The sequence below is a fragment of the Limulus polyphemus genome, unplaced genomic scaffold (genome assembly GCF_000517525.1).
Source record: "Limulus polyphemus unplaced genomic scaffold, Limulus_polyphemus-2.1.2 Scaffold401, whole genome shotgun sequence".
NCBI lineage: Eukaryota > Metazoa > Arthropoda > Merostomata > Xiphosura > Limulidae > Limulus > Limulus polyphemus.
This window is the reverse complement of record NW_013666011.1, coordinates 586,944-602,091: the sequence shown is the minus strand read 5'-3', so window position 1 is coordinate 602,091 and position 15,148 is coordinate 586,944. Positions and strand designations below refer to the sequence as shown.

Genomic DNA, 15,148 nt, shown 5'->3' with positions numbered 1-15,148 from the left:
AATATGGAGGAGACTAATGACTAATTTATTCATGGAATATTTAATATGGAGGAGATAATGACTAATTTATTCATGGAATATTTAATATGGAGGAGATAATGACTAATTGGTTCATGGAATATTTAATATGGAGGAGATAATGACTAATATATTCAGTGAATATTTGGCATAATGCAACAGCTGATGTAGATATAGCTGCTTAACATATAAATTCAGAAGTATACGTTGTTGTGCATGTTCTTTTAATTTATACATAGTTAGATGTTGCAGCTAATAACATTAAACTCCACTGATCTCTTGAACTATTAATAGGATACCTTTCAACTGTTTTTACTATAGGATTTAATGATCTATCCATAATTAATTTTCATATATTCCAAATATATGTTTGTTTCTGTAAAAAGGTAAATTTGGTGACCTATAAATAACAAATAATTTTGCTTGCTCCAAATGAAAACGCATTTAACATTTTTTTCAGCCAAAATCAAACTGCGGTTGCTATGATCTTGGTTTCATGGAAGATATTGATTCTGTTTTACTCAATAAAGTGGAATATACGCTATAAACAACTTCCATTAAGTCGATCTTCAGCTCTCGTTATGTTTCTCGTATAAAATAAAAAAACAAACGCTGTTAATATAAAGTTCTTCATTTTTTATACAATCACTAAGTAAGGGTCCTGTGGAGATATCTTCTGAGCTTGCTTTGATATGCTAATAGATTCTGCACTCTTTCTCATATTAATACACACACGCGTCAAAATATATATATCCATTCTTGTAGTTACGAATATATCATCAACCTTCTAATTACATGTGGTAATTCAGTTTTTCTCTCCAGTTTAATTCAAGTCATTTCCCAATGTTCTAGGTGGTCTTTTAAATCTTCTTAAACACTATACTATTTCATAACAATTTTCAAAAACACTGACGAATCAACATATGTTGCATTCCGTTAGTTCTCGCTAAAATCTTAGAAGTAATTTATATTAGAAGCGTACTTAGAGTTTCTGTATAATTGTAGTAATTTAGAAAATCTTGACAAGAGTTGACATATAATGTTTGTATCAGATTGCCTTCTGAGTGTAAATACAATAAATCTACTTTAAAAAACACATTAATAACACACCAGCATAAAAACACACAAATGATTAAAGCGTTGACTAAACATATAAAAAACCCAACTAGTTTCGACAAGCCAAGTTTGTTATTTTCATGGTATGAACTAAAACCGTTCTCAGTTGCCCCGTGCATCCAGGTTCAAAATAGCTCCAGAGGGGTCAAAGTTCTCTAACGGCAGAAAAGAAAAATTAATTCAGAAATAAACTACTTCCAAATAGGATTGAGTTCAAATACCATCTCATTATTGAGCAAATTTTCTGCTTTATGGTTGGGGTGGGGGGCTTTCGGACTAGGATTCCTTCTTATTCCTTTATATCATTTTGGTAACTTTTCCGTTCACCAAAACATAGGATAGATATTTGTTACCTGTTTTAAATACGACAGTATGTGTTGATCATAACTAGCATTTACACCATATGTTATTATGTGTCTGTGAGCTTAGGAATTTGTGTTTATCTGACAAGTAGTATCTCCCCCCCCCCTCTTCTATCAAAGCTACGAACACGGCTTATTGTAAACTTATTCAATACTAAAACCATCCTACAATATACCATAGGAGCAAAAGTCCTAGTTCTTTACAGTTTGTTGTCTTTGACCTTTAACTTTAATTCGCCTTAAAGATTTAATTCGTTTCTTTGCTATCTCTCATTATTTTTAGTGCTGAAAATGACACAGTGGTTAGCGTGTGGGTGCATCATTTGCACTCTGTTACTGCAAAATAATAATGATAACATATATCGCACTACGGACATTGGGACTGCAGGTGCGTTATAAGGGTGACGCTCAAATCCCACTGTTCAATTTGTATTCTAAAAGACAACAAACAAGAACGTACAAGAAAATTACAACATTCACTTGTATTACGGACCTGAAAGTTGTTTGTTTAGAGCCAAATTGGGCTATCTGCTGCTTTCACCGCAGAGAATCGAACCCTGAGTTTTAACGTTGTAAGTCCGTAAACTTACCGTGTATCTGGCAAATTCCCTTCTTCTGCCAGACAAGAGTGTTCAAAGAGTTGGCGGTGGGTGATGTTCACAAGCTACCCTACTGGCAGTCTATCATTTCAAAATTAGGGATGGCTATGCGCATATAGCCCTCGTGTAGTGCCCAGTGGTAAATCTGCAGGCTTACGATGCTAAAAATTGGGTTTCGATATCCGTCTTGAGAAGATTACAGATAGCCCAAACGTTTGGAGGTTTGCGTGAAATTTTAAATAACAACAACATTCTAGCCTTCCATATTAAAGAATTTTTTTTCACCACGATACTATTAAGACATCTCAGATGTATGCAGATCGCTTTCCTAATGGTTAAAGCTAAATCTTGCGTGACAAAAATTATTCCCGACTGTCCTAATTAGATACTTTCAAGGAACTTTAGATCGTACTGATTGGACTATTCTTGAAATCGAATACCTGACGTCTGTTAAACGTCATTAGTTATTAGACTTGATATTTGTATATAACAAATTAAGCTCTTAATGATAAACATCTCAACTAGTAACTTTTCGAACGGTAACAATGTTATCAATCACACTTATACTGATAATTTATGTATGTATCGTGAGCTATCTTACATTAGGAAGTTGTCCTCCATTCAACTCAGAATTTTATTTCAAAAACAGACATAACAGGAAGCAAACAACCCAAACTTTACATACAACTCAAGCTTCTCGAGACAGGAATTGTGGAATTTACTGCAACAGGAGAAATGACTGTCGGGGGTTTAACTACAACCCAGACACCCAGGAATGTCAACTGTTGATGTGGCCTGAGAACGAGACGATGGTAGCAGAAGGACACTCGGTGTGGTTCAAACGGGTAATTTTTTTATTTTATGTGTGAAATGTGTTTTCAAATTTTTCTGTGTAAACATTTTCAGATATAGAATGGTCAACAATGATACAAATACATCCTACGTAGTGACAACATCTGTGTAATTGCTTTGTATTTTACACGTTAGCTTAGTAATGTTTTTATAGTTACAAACTGCACATTTAAAGATACACCTACCAGTTTATTTGAGGCATAATTAGCCACTGCTTGAAATTTTTCATTAAAAAATGGCGGAAAAACGTTGTATCAACTGACCTATACTTATCATGACACAGCTTTGAAATATGCTTTTGAAATCTTTATCATAATTCAAAGGTAGCTTTTATATTGCATAAGGCATTTAGGCAGCTTATTAGTTCCCACGTGTATTGGTGTAAAAAGTTGTATAGGCCTGGTGCACATTTACCTTCATTTCTTCTTCATAGACATTAAAATATCACGCATGTGAATATTTCGTATTACTTCTCGCATCCTATAATCTTAGTTGAGTTTTAGTTTCAGTTTAGCTGTTCCAAAAGATCGGTTTGAATTCTAGTTTACAAATAGCCCTTTCACAACATAAAACAGATTATCTGTGCTTAGCTAAAGTTCTACGTGAACAGGATGTATCCACCTATCAACGACGCTAAAAATGAATTTGTTATTTCTATCAAGTTCAGGGCTAGCGCAAGGGCGTATGACTACGTATGTAGTCAGTACGCTAGATAAGTCTTTATTAACCTTTTCACGAGACCTGATGCATATTACATATGCAGATATATATATATACATAAAAAGAAACCGTGCTATTTATTTTTTGAGTAATAAACTATATTATTTATTTTCAAGTTAAACAACCATATCAGTGTCTTTTCTTTTAGCCATGTTTCACTTATTCAAATTCACATTACATTCCTTATGAACTCCTGTTATCGTGCCCATGACTTGGATGAACACGTCATGTTGGTATATTGAGACAACAGATCAATAGATTGATTATGCACTGAATTTACTGATGTTCTATGTTAAAGTATAGATTATAGTGAATGTAAGATCTTAATTAGCTGATGCAGGTGTATTCACATGTCAACAAATGGATGAAGCAACTATATCAAAGAGTTATTATGGTAAGAAGTAATATAATTAAATTCTAGTATGGGGACTATTTATGGTTTTAGTGAGCACCTGTAGCAACTCATTTCTAGATGGATAATCCTTATTTATCTCCTTAGATATCACAAGACATCAAACTGCGAACTGTACCATTATGTGACGCCAACAAGATGAACAAACTAAAGTCATACAATTACCGACAAACCTCTCATGTGTCTATAAGATTAACAACTGAATGCATCTTTACTTTCTGAGCCGCCCCCCAGTGACACAGCGGTATGTCTGCGGACTTACAACGCTAGAAACCGGGTTTCGATACCCGTGGTGGGCAGAGCACAGATAGCCCTTGTGTAGCTTTGTGCATAATTAAAAACAAACAAACAAACTTTCTGAGCCACCTTTTGGAATGCTACGGTACTAATGAAGTGCAGTATGTTAAATATTTACTGTGACTTTCAGTTGGTGGGGGGCATGAGGATTTGGAATTTGTACACAAGCAAAATAAATATGAAAACTAAGAATGACCGAAAAATTTGATTATTTCTTTCATGAAAACAAGAAACATGTTCATAAACATTCATGCCGACCGAACACTGTGCTTTGTTTGCTTTCCAGAGGACTAGCTAACTATGGCTGACCAACTTGCATCACAATGTTGTACGTTCTCTTTTGCAGTGTGTAGCTTTGGATATAGCTGGTGCCCCCCCCCCCCCCAGTGGCACAGTGGTAAGTCTGCGGACTTATAATGGTAGAAACCGGGTTTCGATATCCGTGAGAGGAAAAGCACAGATAGCTCATTGTGTAGCATCGTACCTAACTACAAAGAAACAAACATAGCTTGTTCTCCTTCTGGGACTAATAATGTTACATTGATGATTATACTAGCAGATTGACAGTATTGATGATCAACTTTTGGTAGCTTTGGGGAGGATAAATAAAGGACTAAGATCTAACATAGATACTAACGCGACCTCTGAAGATAAGTGTGGCCCTCTTTTGAATAGTTATTAGTAGTATCTGCACTAGCCATACATAACCTTGAACTGATAGATAAGAGGGGAGGTACTAGACATCAATACCCATCACAAATTATTGTGATATTCTAATTAAATATTTGAATTTGACAAGCACTCTTATAATGCACACATGATACCAAAGTAAGGAACGCGATTTTGCGGTGATGTAGCTTGATCTAGGATCTGTGATATCTGACTTGATATACTATTTTTGGCATATATATATATATAAATTAATCGATGAGTTCGGAGGAAAATGAAGTTTCGGAATACAAAGGATAACGATACATAAGATAAACAACATTGTTTATTTATAATAGAAGGGGACATAGATAAACGTTTCGGAATTCTACAGTTTTTATTATCAGTATCTTTAGCAAAGTAAACGAAATACATCATCTCTAAGTAAATAACTAAAATATATTGCTGCAATAACAATAATTTGTTCAAAACTAAAACACATAAAAAGTGAAGAAGTAACAACCAAAATACTGTACATATTTACAAACGTGCAATTTAAAAGAAGGCTACGTGTTATTCAGTGTTGGTGAAAGTTGTTTGAGGTGAAGAGTTTATTCAATCAGTAATTCCAGATCAGTGTTAGCCTTGCAAAGGGTATTGAAATTTGATAGGTTAAGTTCGTGTCCTGTTTCTTCACTATGTTGGCGTATGGAGAAGGCACAGGGGTTACTCAACTTTTGTTTTTGTCATGGAAATTCCCATATGTTCATTAGCTCTAACTAGTAGATGGCATTTGGTATTTGCTAATATAGGAGGCCTTACAATCTCCACACACATGTAAAAATATACAAGCCATGAATAAAAATAAATTGGGAGAAGGTCTTTAGTACGGAAAAAAATCCCGTATGCGAGATACGGGTTAAAAACTAATCTGAAATCAACTTGGAATAGTAACGATGAATTACGCATTTAATTTGACTTTTTAAAGTTAAGCTTTGTTTACCAATATATGGTCCCAGACCTGAAAAGGTTCCGTTTTGCGTCAATTATATTTCTGTTTTAGTTTACTGTTATTTTAATAGTAAGTTATAGTTAAGCTTTAATTTCATTTACTTATCTGACTTAATCTTAAACTTTCAAGTCATAATTTTAGTATATGACTTTTATTCATGTTAGTCATTATTATGGAACTTACTGCTTTCGTCACAGTCTTGGTCCTTCAAGTCATTTAGAAGTAGTAGTTACAGTTTTAGCCAAGAATTTTCATCAAGTTTTCACACCTCGTCTTCTTGTTTTCGGTTCCTGCTTTTGGCTTTGTCTTTCACAGTTTTACCGGATGTTTTGTGTCTTCATTAGTCACCCTTAGTATATATTCTTGTTATGCTTGTTTACCATCATTCCACGAGTTAAACGTTCACACCCCACCATTTAAACTTAAGTACGCTCCTAAAAGTTATATTTTCATAAGAAAATCTACCAAACTCACTTTAAGAATAACTCTTAATTCCCCAAGCAGAGTTAAGAGAAACAAAGGTTTATGAGCGCCCCTGATTGTCCATCAAGCTCATTCGGGGCTTGTTAGATTTTAAAATAATAATACCTGTTAAGTCAATACGGATATGGATATCAAAATATGAAAGACAAGAGTATATAGTAAGTTTGGGTAAAGTTGGTACAAAGTTGTGAAATTCCTGGTATCTATCCTACATCTACTTACTACCTTTTACTGGGCTCTTGTCAGATGGGACACATGTCTTAAAGTTAAACGCATTGCCATCCCATTCTTACACTGAAAAAAAACGTTTTCTTTATAATAATCGAAGTTTAAAAAATTCATTTTTCGTGAACATTATTTTTCTAAACGTTTTGATTATTTTATTAATTTATAGATTACGTGTGCAGACCAACCATGTGAAAATGGGGGATCATGTCGAGATAGACCAGGATACATTCATCAGTACAAATGTGATTGTTCACAAGGTTGGTGTGGAAGAAGATGTGAAAAGCGTAAGTTTTTATATATCTTGTTTATATACCGTTTACTACAAGTTTTTCCCTGTAGTACATTTTAACACTATAATTATCTATGTCTTTGTTTTTAGATCAAAGCAACATTAGGCTATCTGCTGTGTCCACCATGGGAATCGCATCATGGAATTTAGACTATAATTATCTATGTCTTTGTTTTTAGATCAAAGCAACATTAGGCTATCTGCTGTGTCCACCATGGGAATCGCATCATGGAATTTAGCGTTGCAAGTCCGTAGACCTACCTTTATCCCACTGACTTTGTATAATATTCATTGCTGGTTGATATCTTGCATGGTGTTGAATACTTTTATGTTTTTGTCTATTACAACACTCGTGTAAATAATTAACAAAACACATGGGAGAATCCTTCATTTGCTGCGTCAAGTACATAAGAAACCAAAACAGTAATTGCTATATGGGCCAGACTTGGCCTAGTGGCTCGCGTGCTTGGACTGTTAATATGAGGATCCTCTTGCTAAACAATCGCACTCCGCTCTTTTGGGCTATGGTTGTGTTGTAAGGGTTACGGTCAAATCCTACGATTCGATCAGAGTAACACCAGAGTTGGCAGTAAGTGCTAGCTCAGATGGCTTTAGTGCAGCTTTACACAGATATGACCTGGCGTATAGGGCGCTCAATTCACAACCTGTGGGTCAAGGAATCAAAACCCTTCATGGAACATGCTCGTCCTTTTCGCCGAGGGGGTGGGGGTGGAGAGGGCATTATAATGTGACTGTCAATTGTGCTATTCGTTTGTAAAGAGTAACTTGAGAATGAACAGTGAGTTGTGTTGATTAGCTGTCTTTCTTTTAGTCCAGTGTTTCCCAACATTTTTCGCCGCAACGTCCCTTTCAGCAAACAATAAGCGCTTATGCCCCTTTCTAATACATTTTTAATACAAGTACCGAAAGTAGCGCTAAAAGAGATATGCTGAACGAATGGACGAGAAGCATTGAGGTGGGGTTGCTTACCACAAACACACCCACACAATGATTTTTGCTCAAACGTATTGAAAGAATAACCCCTATTTCATATGGTTTAATTCTAACAAATATAACTTTGAAACCCTCAAACTTTTCTGTCTCCCCTGCCGCCCCCTGAGACTTTGATGCCACTTAATTTTAAAAACGCCAAGGGGCGGTACCACAGAGGTTGGGAACTGCTTTAGTCAGTAACTTCAAAATTTTGGACAAACAATCAAAATCAGGGACCCCAAAACCAATAAAGGCATGGTACCACAAATACTGTAATGATAGTATTTTAGAACAATATGTTTAAAAAGGCGGTGGGGCTAATTTTAGGTTTATCTGTATTATTGAGTGGGTTGAAATAAATCATTCATTTCCCCGATGGCTCAACGGTAAAGTTGAAAGCTTATAACGTTAAAATCATGGGTTCGATTTTTGCTTGGGAAGACAGTTAAGATAGCTAATTATGTAGCTTTGCTCTAAAATATAGACTCGGTCAGAAATAATTATATCAACATAAACAATGAGTTTAGATTATGAACTTAAGTAATTAAAAAATATATGTTTAAAACATTTTATTTATAAAAATAACTTATATTGTGACTTATATGTTGTAACCTAGGATTGGTAAAACATAGTAAGTAATTTACAACACAGTTTTCAGATGTTACATTCTGGTTGAAACCATATCTAGAAATCATGACTAATATAGTTTTGTAAAACGAAACATTTATTGCTTACCCGACGTTTTGAAAGATCACAACGCCATTGCATGTACAGTATATACCATCTAATATTTAAATGTCAATACTATAACTATTACACATTTTTAACACTTAGTTACCGTCCTATTGAAATATTGACCTTTAAATACGTCAAACTTTTATTAATCGGAAATAACTATAATTATAATTTTTCATTAAACATGAATATCATCAAATTGAAGTATATTACAAGATTACTTAAAAACAATTTATACATATATTAGTTTTCTTTTCGTGATCATTTATAAATTTGCTACTTGAATGTCAAATTTGTTTATACAGATGTCATCTAAACACATTTTATTTTTTAAGAATATTAAAATAAAATGTAAATCAATAATTGATTAAGATGCCACCTGTGACACATGGATGACTTTTGTCACATTCATCTTCATGGATTCTCACCTATATAAAATGCTACACTTAAACTGTTTACCACAGCTGGGATACAACTATTTGCAGGTTTCTTTCTGGATTGTTTTGGTCCTTCTAGTAAATCCATATTCCATTGTATTCCGATGTCATTATGTACAAGATACATCCGTCTTGGAAATTCTAAATTCCTGATCTGAACAAATCTTTATCATATTAGTGTACGAATATTTTACATATGGAAGAGCTGCTACATAGTTTCTTCTTTGATTTAAATTAAAACCACTTAAATTATGAACAACTTTCGCCAAATTAACTTTGAATTCTTATGTACAGGTAATAATGAACTTCAGATGGTTTTAATCGGTAACTACTTGCATGATTGGAATTTATGATTCAAAGTCTAAAACTCTTGTTCTTTTATTAAGGCTTTTGCCAAGGGAGCGCCGCAAAATTCAAATTTAGTCCTACATTGTTTACTTTTAGTCTCAGAGGTCTAGTACATTGTACATGAAGAAATGATAAATGAGACTTATGATATTTTATTTTGACGACAGGCCTGAAACTCAAATTTTATGTCAAGCTGTACAATATTCTTTAAACGATATTCAGTCAAGTGCTGTTATTTGGGATTTCTCTTTCGTTGTCTTGAAATATGAGAGTGTGATTTTTGTTACTATAGGACTGTTTCTGTTCTGTCATTTTATATAAATGACACAGATATTTTCTAAGTAAATTATTTCAAATATTGAAAAATATTTTTGATAAATACTGGTTGTCAAAAACGACTCAGTTTGTTAGGCCTATCTTAAGCTTTTCTTGTGCGGAACATCGATAAAACAACTTGTTATTATATACTTGAAATATACATTTTTACAAATGTTGACAAAAATCATTTCCTCTGACTTACTAGTATCTCTAGGCCTAACCTCTTCTATTTGATTGCTTCTCCTTGCAGATCACAGAACTCAAGTAGACTATCATTTGTTTAAACGTAGAAGCCCTCCAGTGGCACAGCGGTATGTCTGCGGACTTACAACTCTAGAATCCAGGTTTCGATACCCGTGGTGGGCAGAGCACAGATAGCCCATTGTGTAGCTTTGTGCTTAATTACAAACAAACAATTAAACGTAAAAAAGTTCTGATCATTTGGCTTGCTAAAAATGTTTGCTTCTCGTCCGGCATATATATATGTAGAAAGCCCTGTTGTCAAGATAATAGGTGGGATGATGATGAGAACAACGTATTTGAGATTGTTCTATGCTGGTCACTCCATTGTTCAGCAAAGAGCTCCAGTCGAGAAAACTTTATTTCATATCGTCTTTCTTTTGCTAAAGCAAATAAATACATTAGCGCTTGGAAGTAGTTTAGCTAAATGAAAACGTGTTTTATTTTGTTTTAACTCTTTTCACAGATTTGGGATTTTTGTTTCGAAGCTTTGAACTTATAGATATTATCTAACTGCTAAATGTTAAATCTAATCTGAATATTATATAATATAAACTTCCCTGATCTATAGAATGCTCAAAATGTTTTGCCTTCACTCAGTTTTATTTTCGTCCCGGACAGGAATCAAACTAAATCTAAGGATTATAAAGTGTAAATGCATTGTTTGTTTCCTTTTTCGACCAGAAGAACAATTTTGACAACAGGTTGCCTCCACACCGGGCCACCAACAGACTGAACTGGAGACTACCTGGTAAAACCTAAGAGGTTAATTTCTATAGTAACTTAATTGAAGATCTCATATCTTGGATGTTGCCACTAATCCTAGCCAACGCCTGAACTTGTTGTGTTGTAGTTGTGGTTCCTCGTAAGAGAAGTTAATTAATCTCATATCTCTTATATTATTCATTTATTTACTTTAACTTTAATTACACATCGGTGTTATGAAATACATCCTTATATTCTATAATATTGCATCGATGCCTTTCAAGTTGCTATGGTGATTAATTGCTAGATTTCCTAATGTACAACAATAATAAATGTTTTTGATATACTACTCTTTCAACGAGACTTCCAGTTAAGAATGTTTTCTGTTACACCTTCTGGACACAGTTTTTCAGCTTCTTGTACAACCAGACTCTCTTCCGTTACTGGATATATTGCCTCAATCACTTTGCGCTAAATCAGTTAATATCTTGACCCTACTTTCAGAAATGAATTTTCTGTTTTTTTATCTTTCTACTTTTCTTTGAATGATGTGTGATATACTGGTTAAACTCTCGCCCAGTGATGTCGCTTGTGATAGTTGTCTTATCTTTAATATACTTTTTAAAATAATTTTACTCGGATAGTTCTTTTTATCTCGATCTGTAAGAAAGGTTGTGCTTTCTGTATGTATCATTTTGTTATCACTCTAGACTATTATCTATCCTGATAAAACTGGAATGTACACAGCTGAATTTCTTTCTTTAAACTGCTAAGCATCGGGAGCTACTTTTTAGCCCTCTTTTTACGTTCTTATTTTGTTCTTATCCTCATCCTCATTCATTAGTTGACCTTTTTGAACAGATGAATTCATTTCTCTGAAAATATGTGCACTGAAAGTCTCGCTGCACCTTTTTTCTTCTCTTAAACTTTAATATAACTTCTTATTTTTCTTGAATGTTCGTTTTCTTCGACTCTAGAAATCCTTCTCATTCAGGTTTTAAAACCACCAATACTGACAAAGTTATTCTACTGAGTAGCTAATTTGTACTTCTTATTGCACATTCTGAAGTTTCTTTATTAAACCTTTTTATTAAATTCTACCAATCTTCAATGATATCAATTTCTGTGGTACGTAAAGTCTCATTCTTTGTTTCTTGTTAACGAATCTCAGGTTTTGAACCATTAGTTTCCTTCTTCAGATCCAGTTCATTCCTTTGTAAATGTCCGTTTATACTTCGTATTGAACGTCCTAAGTTTGGAGAAACTGAATGATTCGTGAGAGTTTATTAATACAGCTTTAAGGCCGCTGAAATCAACAAACTACGGATTTTCTCAGTGGGTTCGACTCCCTGTGGTGGACAGAGCGCAGATAGCCTATTGTGTAGCTTTACACTAAAACAAATAAGTACTGAGAAGTAAAAGTATTTTAAATTAATAAAATATCATTACAACTCTGAACCCAAAAGTAAACATAATATTCATAATTACTTTACGTAATTGAAAGTGACACTTAAATACGATAAATTATATTTTATAGGTTTATAAAATGAACTTGTGATCAACTATATATGTTTTATAATTAGGAAAACATCATGCACACCAGTATCTATTCATTTGGAATAAACACACAAACCATTTTCATTGTTCTCATTCAATCAACGATATAATGTTAAGTGGGACTTAGAACAGGTATTATATGTTTCTATTTATACATATATATTTATATATTATTTTAGTTCACTACAACGTCACTCGTAGGCACTGTATACTTGGTGGAGACATCAGTTCCAAGTACATGTCTTCTCCAGAAGAATGTTTGAAGTGGTGTCTACAGACAACTGGTTGTAAGGCGACAGGTTATAGTTCTTTAAAATATTGTCACCTTGAATTAAACGATCATACTAAAACTTCTTTGTCGTATTGTATTGGTTATGACTACTATTATCCCTTAAAAGAATGCAACAACGAAACCTAGAGAGTCGTAATACTTTGTTTATTTCCGTATGTAAAATTTTGTAGCTTATAAATGTTGATTTACATTTAAGTAAGGAAATGTTATGTTGATTCAAAATATAAGATAAAATGTAATAAAAGCCAAGGGATTTATGAAGATATGTTTTCCTGCAATTTATAAATTCACTACAAAAATCTTTATCACACATAATGTTTGGATCTTTCTACTTCTATTAATTGTTTTATAGACGACTCTCTTCGTAAAATAATCATAATGAAAATATTTTACTATTTGTTTGTGCTATTATATTTTAAAATCTTATGTTTATAATATAATGACACAAGTAGCAATAAATAAACCCAATTTCAACAACAACGATCATGATACCACGTTTTCTTACTTATATGTTAAAAATGTATATTACTTTTCAAATATTTTTAAGTTTGAATAATATTGTATGAAATAAATACAATGGTAACTTCAGTATTATTGTAAATCTAAAATCATATAAGAGAAAATCAAGTAATGAAGATAAATTGGATGATTTTATTTAATATCGTGATCATCTTTGCAATGACACTGTTTTTTAAGACATTAAAACTACAACGTTTCAGTCCATAGAAAGGAGTCATTCTTCAGTTAATGTATAATTAATAAGAATTAGAAATTCAACTAATTTTACTCTGCAAAGCTAATTACGATATTAGATACTTATAAAAGAAAGTTTAGTTCGAAAAATTGTTTTTTATTGTTGTTGGAAATATTTCATTGAAGAAACGTACATATTTCTTTTATCTTTTAAATATAAATTGAAAATATTAACAAAATGTGCTAAACAATCTTTATTTCGTATTTCAATAGCAATAATTTAGTGTATATATTTTAAGACAAGATTAACGTTCATTCCAGACTTCTAGAAATACGTTATTCTTCTATATTTATAAGTTTTTATTTATGGTTGTTTTATATATAGGCAGATTTTGATGAGTACTGTGACAACAATAATAAAGTATAGGAACCTTTATCTGTTGAAATGGCCTATATACACTTTCTAATCATTAAACTTATTATGTTTTTGGTTGTAAAATTAATAAACGTATGGACTGTAGATTCCAAATAACACATATGTTTTCTCAGTGGAATATGTCCATATGTCTTAAGCTGTTTAGACACGAATCAGAATCAACCAGAAGCAAATGAACCTATTAATTAACTGAAACTATATACAAACTGAAAAATTCTTGTTCCTAAATATCATTAATGTGTGCTTTAAACTTTAAGTATTTTTGAAAAACTTATAACATCAGAGGATTTTACTGAGGCACCTATGGATTGACATTTTTATTAATGAATTAAATTGCACATATGACGTTTTTTCTAATAAATCAAGATCTAAATATATGATGTTTTCTAATAAATATAGATTTACATGTATGATGACTTTTAAGAGATGTAAACTTCTGGAATAATAATCTTTCAACATATGTATACCATCAAGTGTTAAATGTGTGATGTTGTTTTAATAGATCTATGTAGAAGTGTAGATGTATTAATACGTATAGAACTGCAAGTATGATGGTATATTAATAAACATAGAACTGTAGGTGTTTTAACATTCTAATAGGTGTAGAATTATAAGTGTGGAGACGTTTTCATATATGTATAGAACTACATGTGGGTTGATGTTTTAAAAACATAGAACTATTTGTATCAATAAATCTATATATATGAAATATGAAGTTTGTTTATTTGTTTATTTTGTTCTTTATAGGAAACAAACGGTTGAACTTACAAATTTTAAAATAACTTCATAATAACCAGTTTTTTACAAGACATTTAATGGTCTATTTATTTTGTATTTGCTGTAGTATTTAATGACGAAATTGACAATTAATGATTATTGCGCACTTTTTTTTTGTAATAAACATAAGCGCGTTTTGCACATAGAAAGCGTTATGGCGGGAGACACTCAGATCATCTTGCTGTCAATTCAGTATTTCCAAAAACAGTTTTCTTTAAATAGTGCTAAGTGGTTTCATAAGTGATTCAGTAACTTTGTGAATTACAAATTATTGTTTAGTGATAAAGGTGATTATGCCACCCAAGAAACGCCCTTTCTATGTAAATTATTCTGCCGCTAAAAGAATGCAAGCACAAAGAGCAGCTGAAACAGAAGAAGAACGCAATCAAAGGCTTCAAGCACAAGCTGCAAGACAGGCTACTCAAATACAGGAAGAGACTTTGGAACAACGTAAAGCTAAACTTCGAGCTCAAGCTGAAAGGCAGGCTACTCAAAGACAGCAAGAAGCTGTTGAACAGCACAAAGCCAGAGTTCAGTCAGAATCATCAAGGCAAGCTGGATATAGACAACAAGAAACTTCT

The 15,148-nt window shown here is 32.9% G+C and overlaps 1 protein-coding gene across 1 annotated transcript in view; it reads left to right on the top strand.

Moving 5' to 3' along the window:
* The window catches only part of LOC111085457 (sushi, nidogen and EGF-like domain-containing protein 1), a 30,284-nt gene extending 17,306 nt beyond the window's left edge, over window positions 1–12,978 (top strand). The window contains exons 2-4 of the mRNA XM_022384109.1: window positions 2,745–2,940; window positions 6,914–7,031; window positions 12,549–12,978. Coding sequence (XP_022239817.1) covers window positions 2,884–2,940; window positions 6,914–7,031; window positions 12,549–12,787 — 414 coding nt within the window. The 5' untranslated portion in view covers window positions 2,745–2,883 and the 3' untranslated portion in view covers window positions 12,788–12,978. The remainder of the gene's footprint in view (window positions 1–2,744; window positions 2,941–6,913; window positions 7,032–12,548) is intronic.
* The last annotated feature ends 2,170 nt before the right edge of the window (window positions 12,979–15,148 follow it).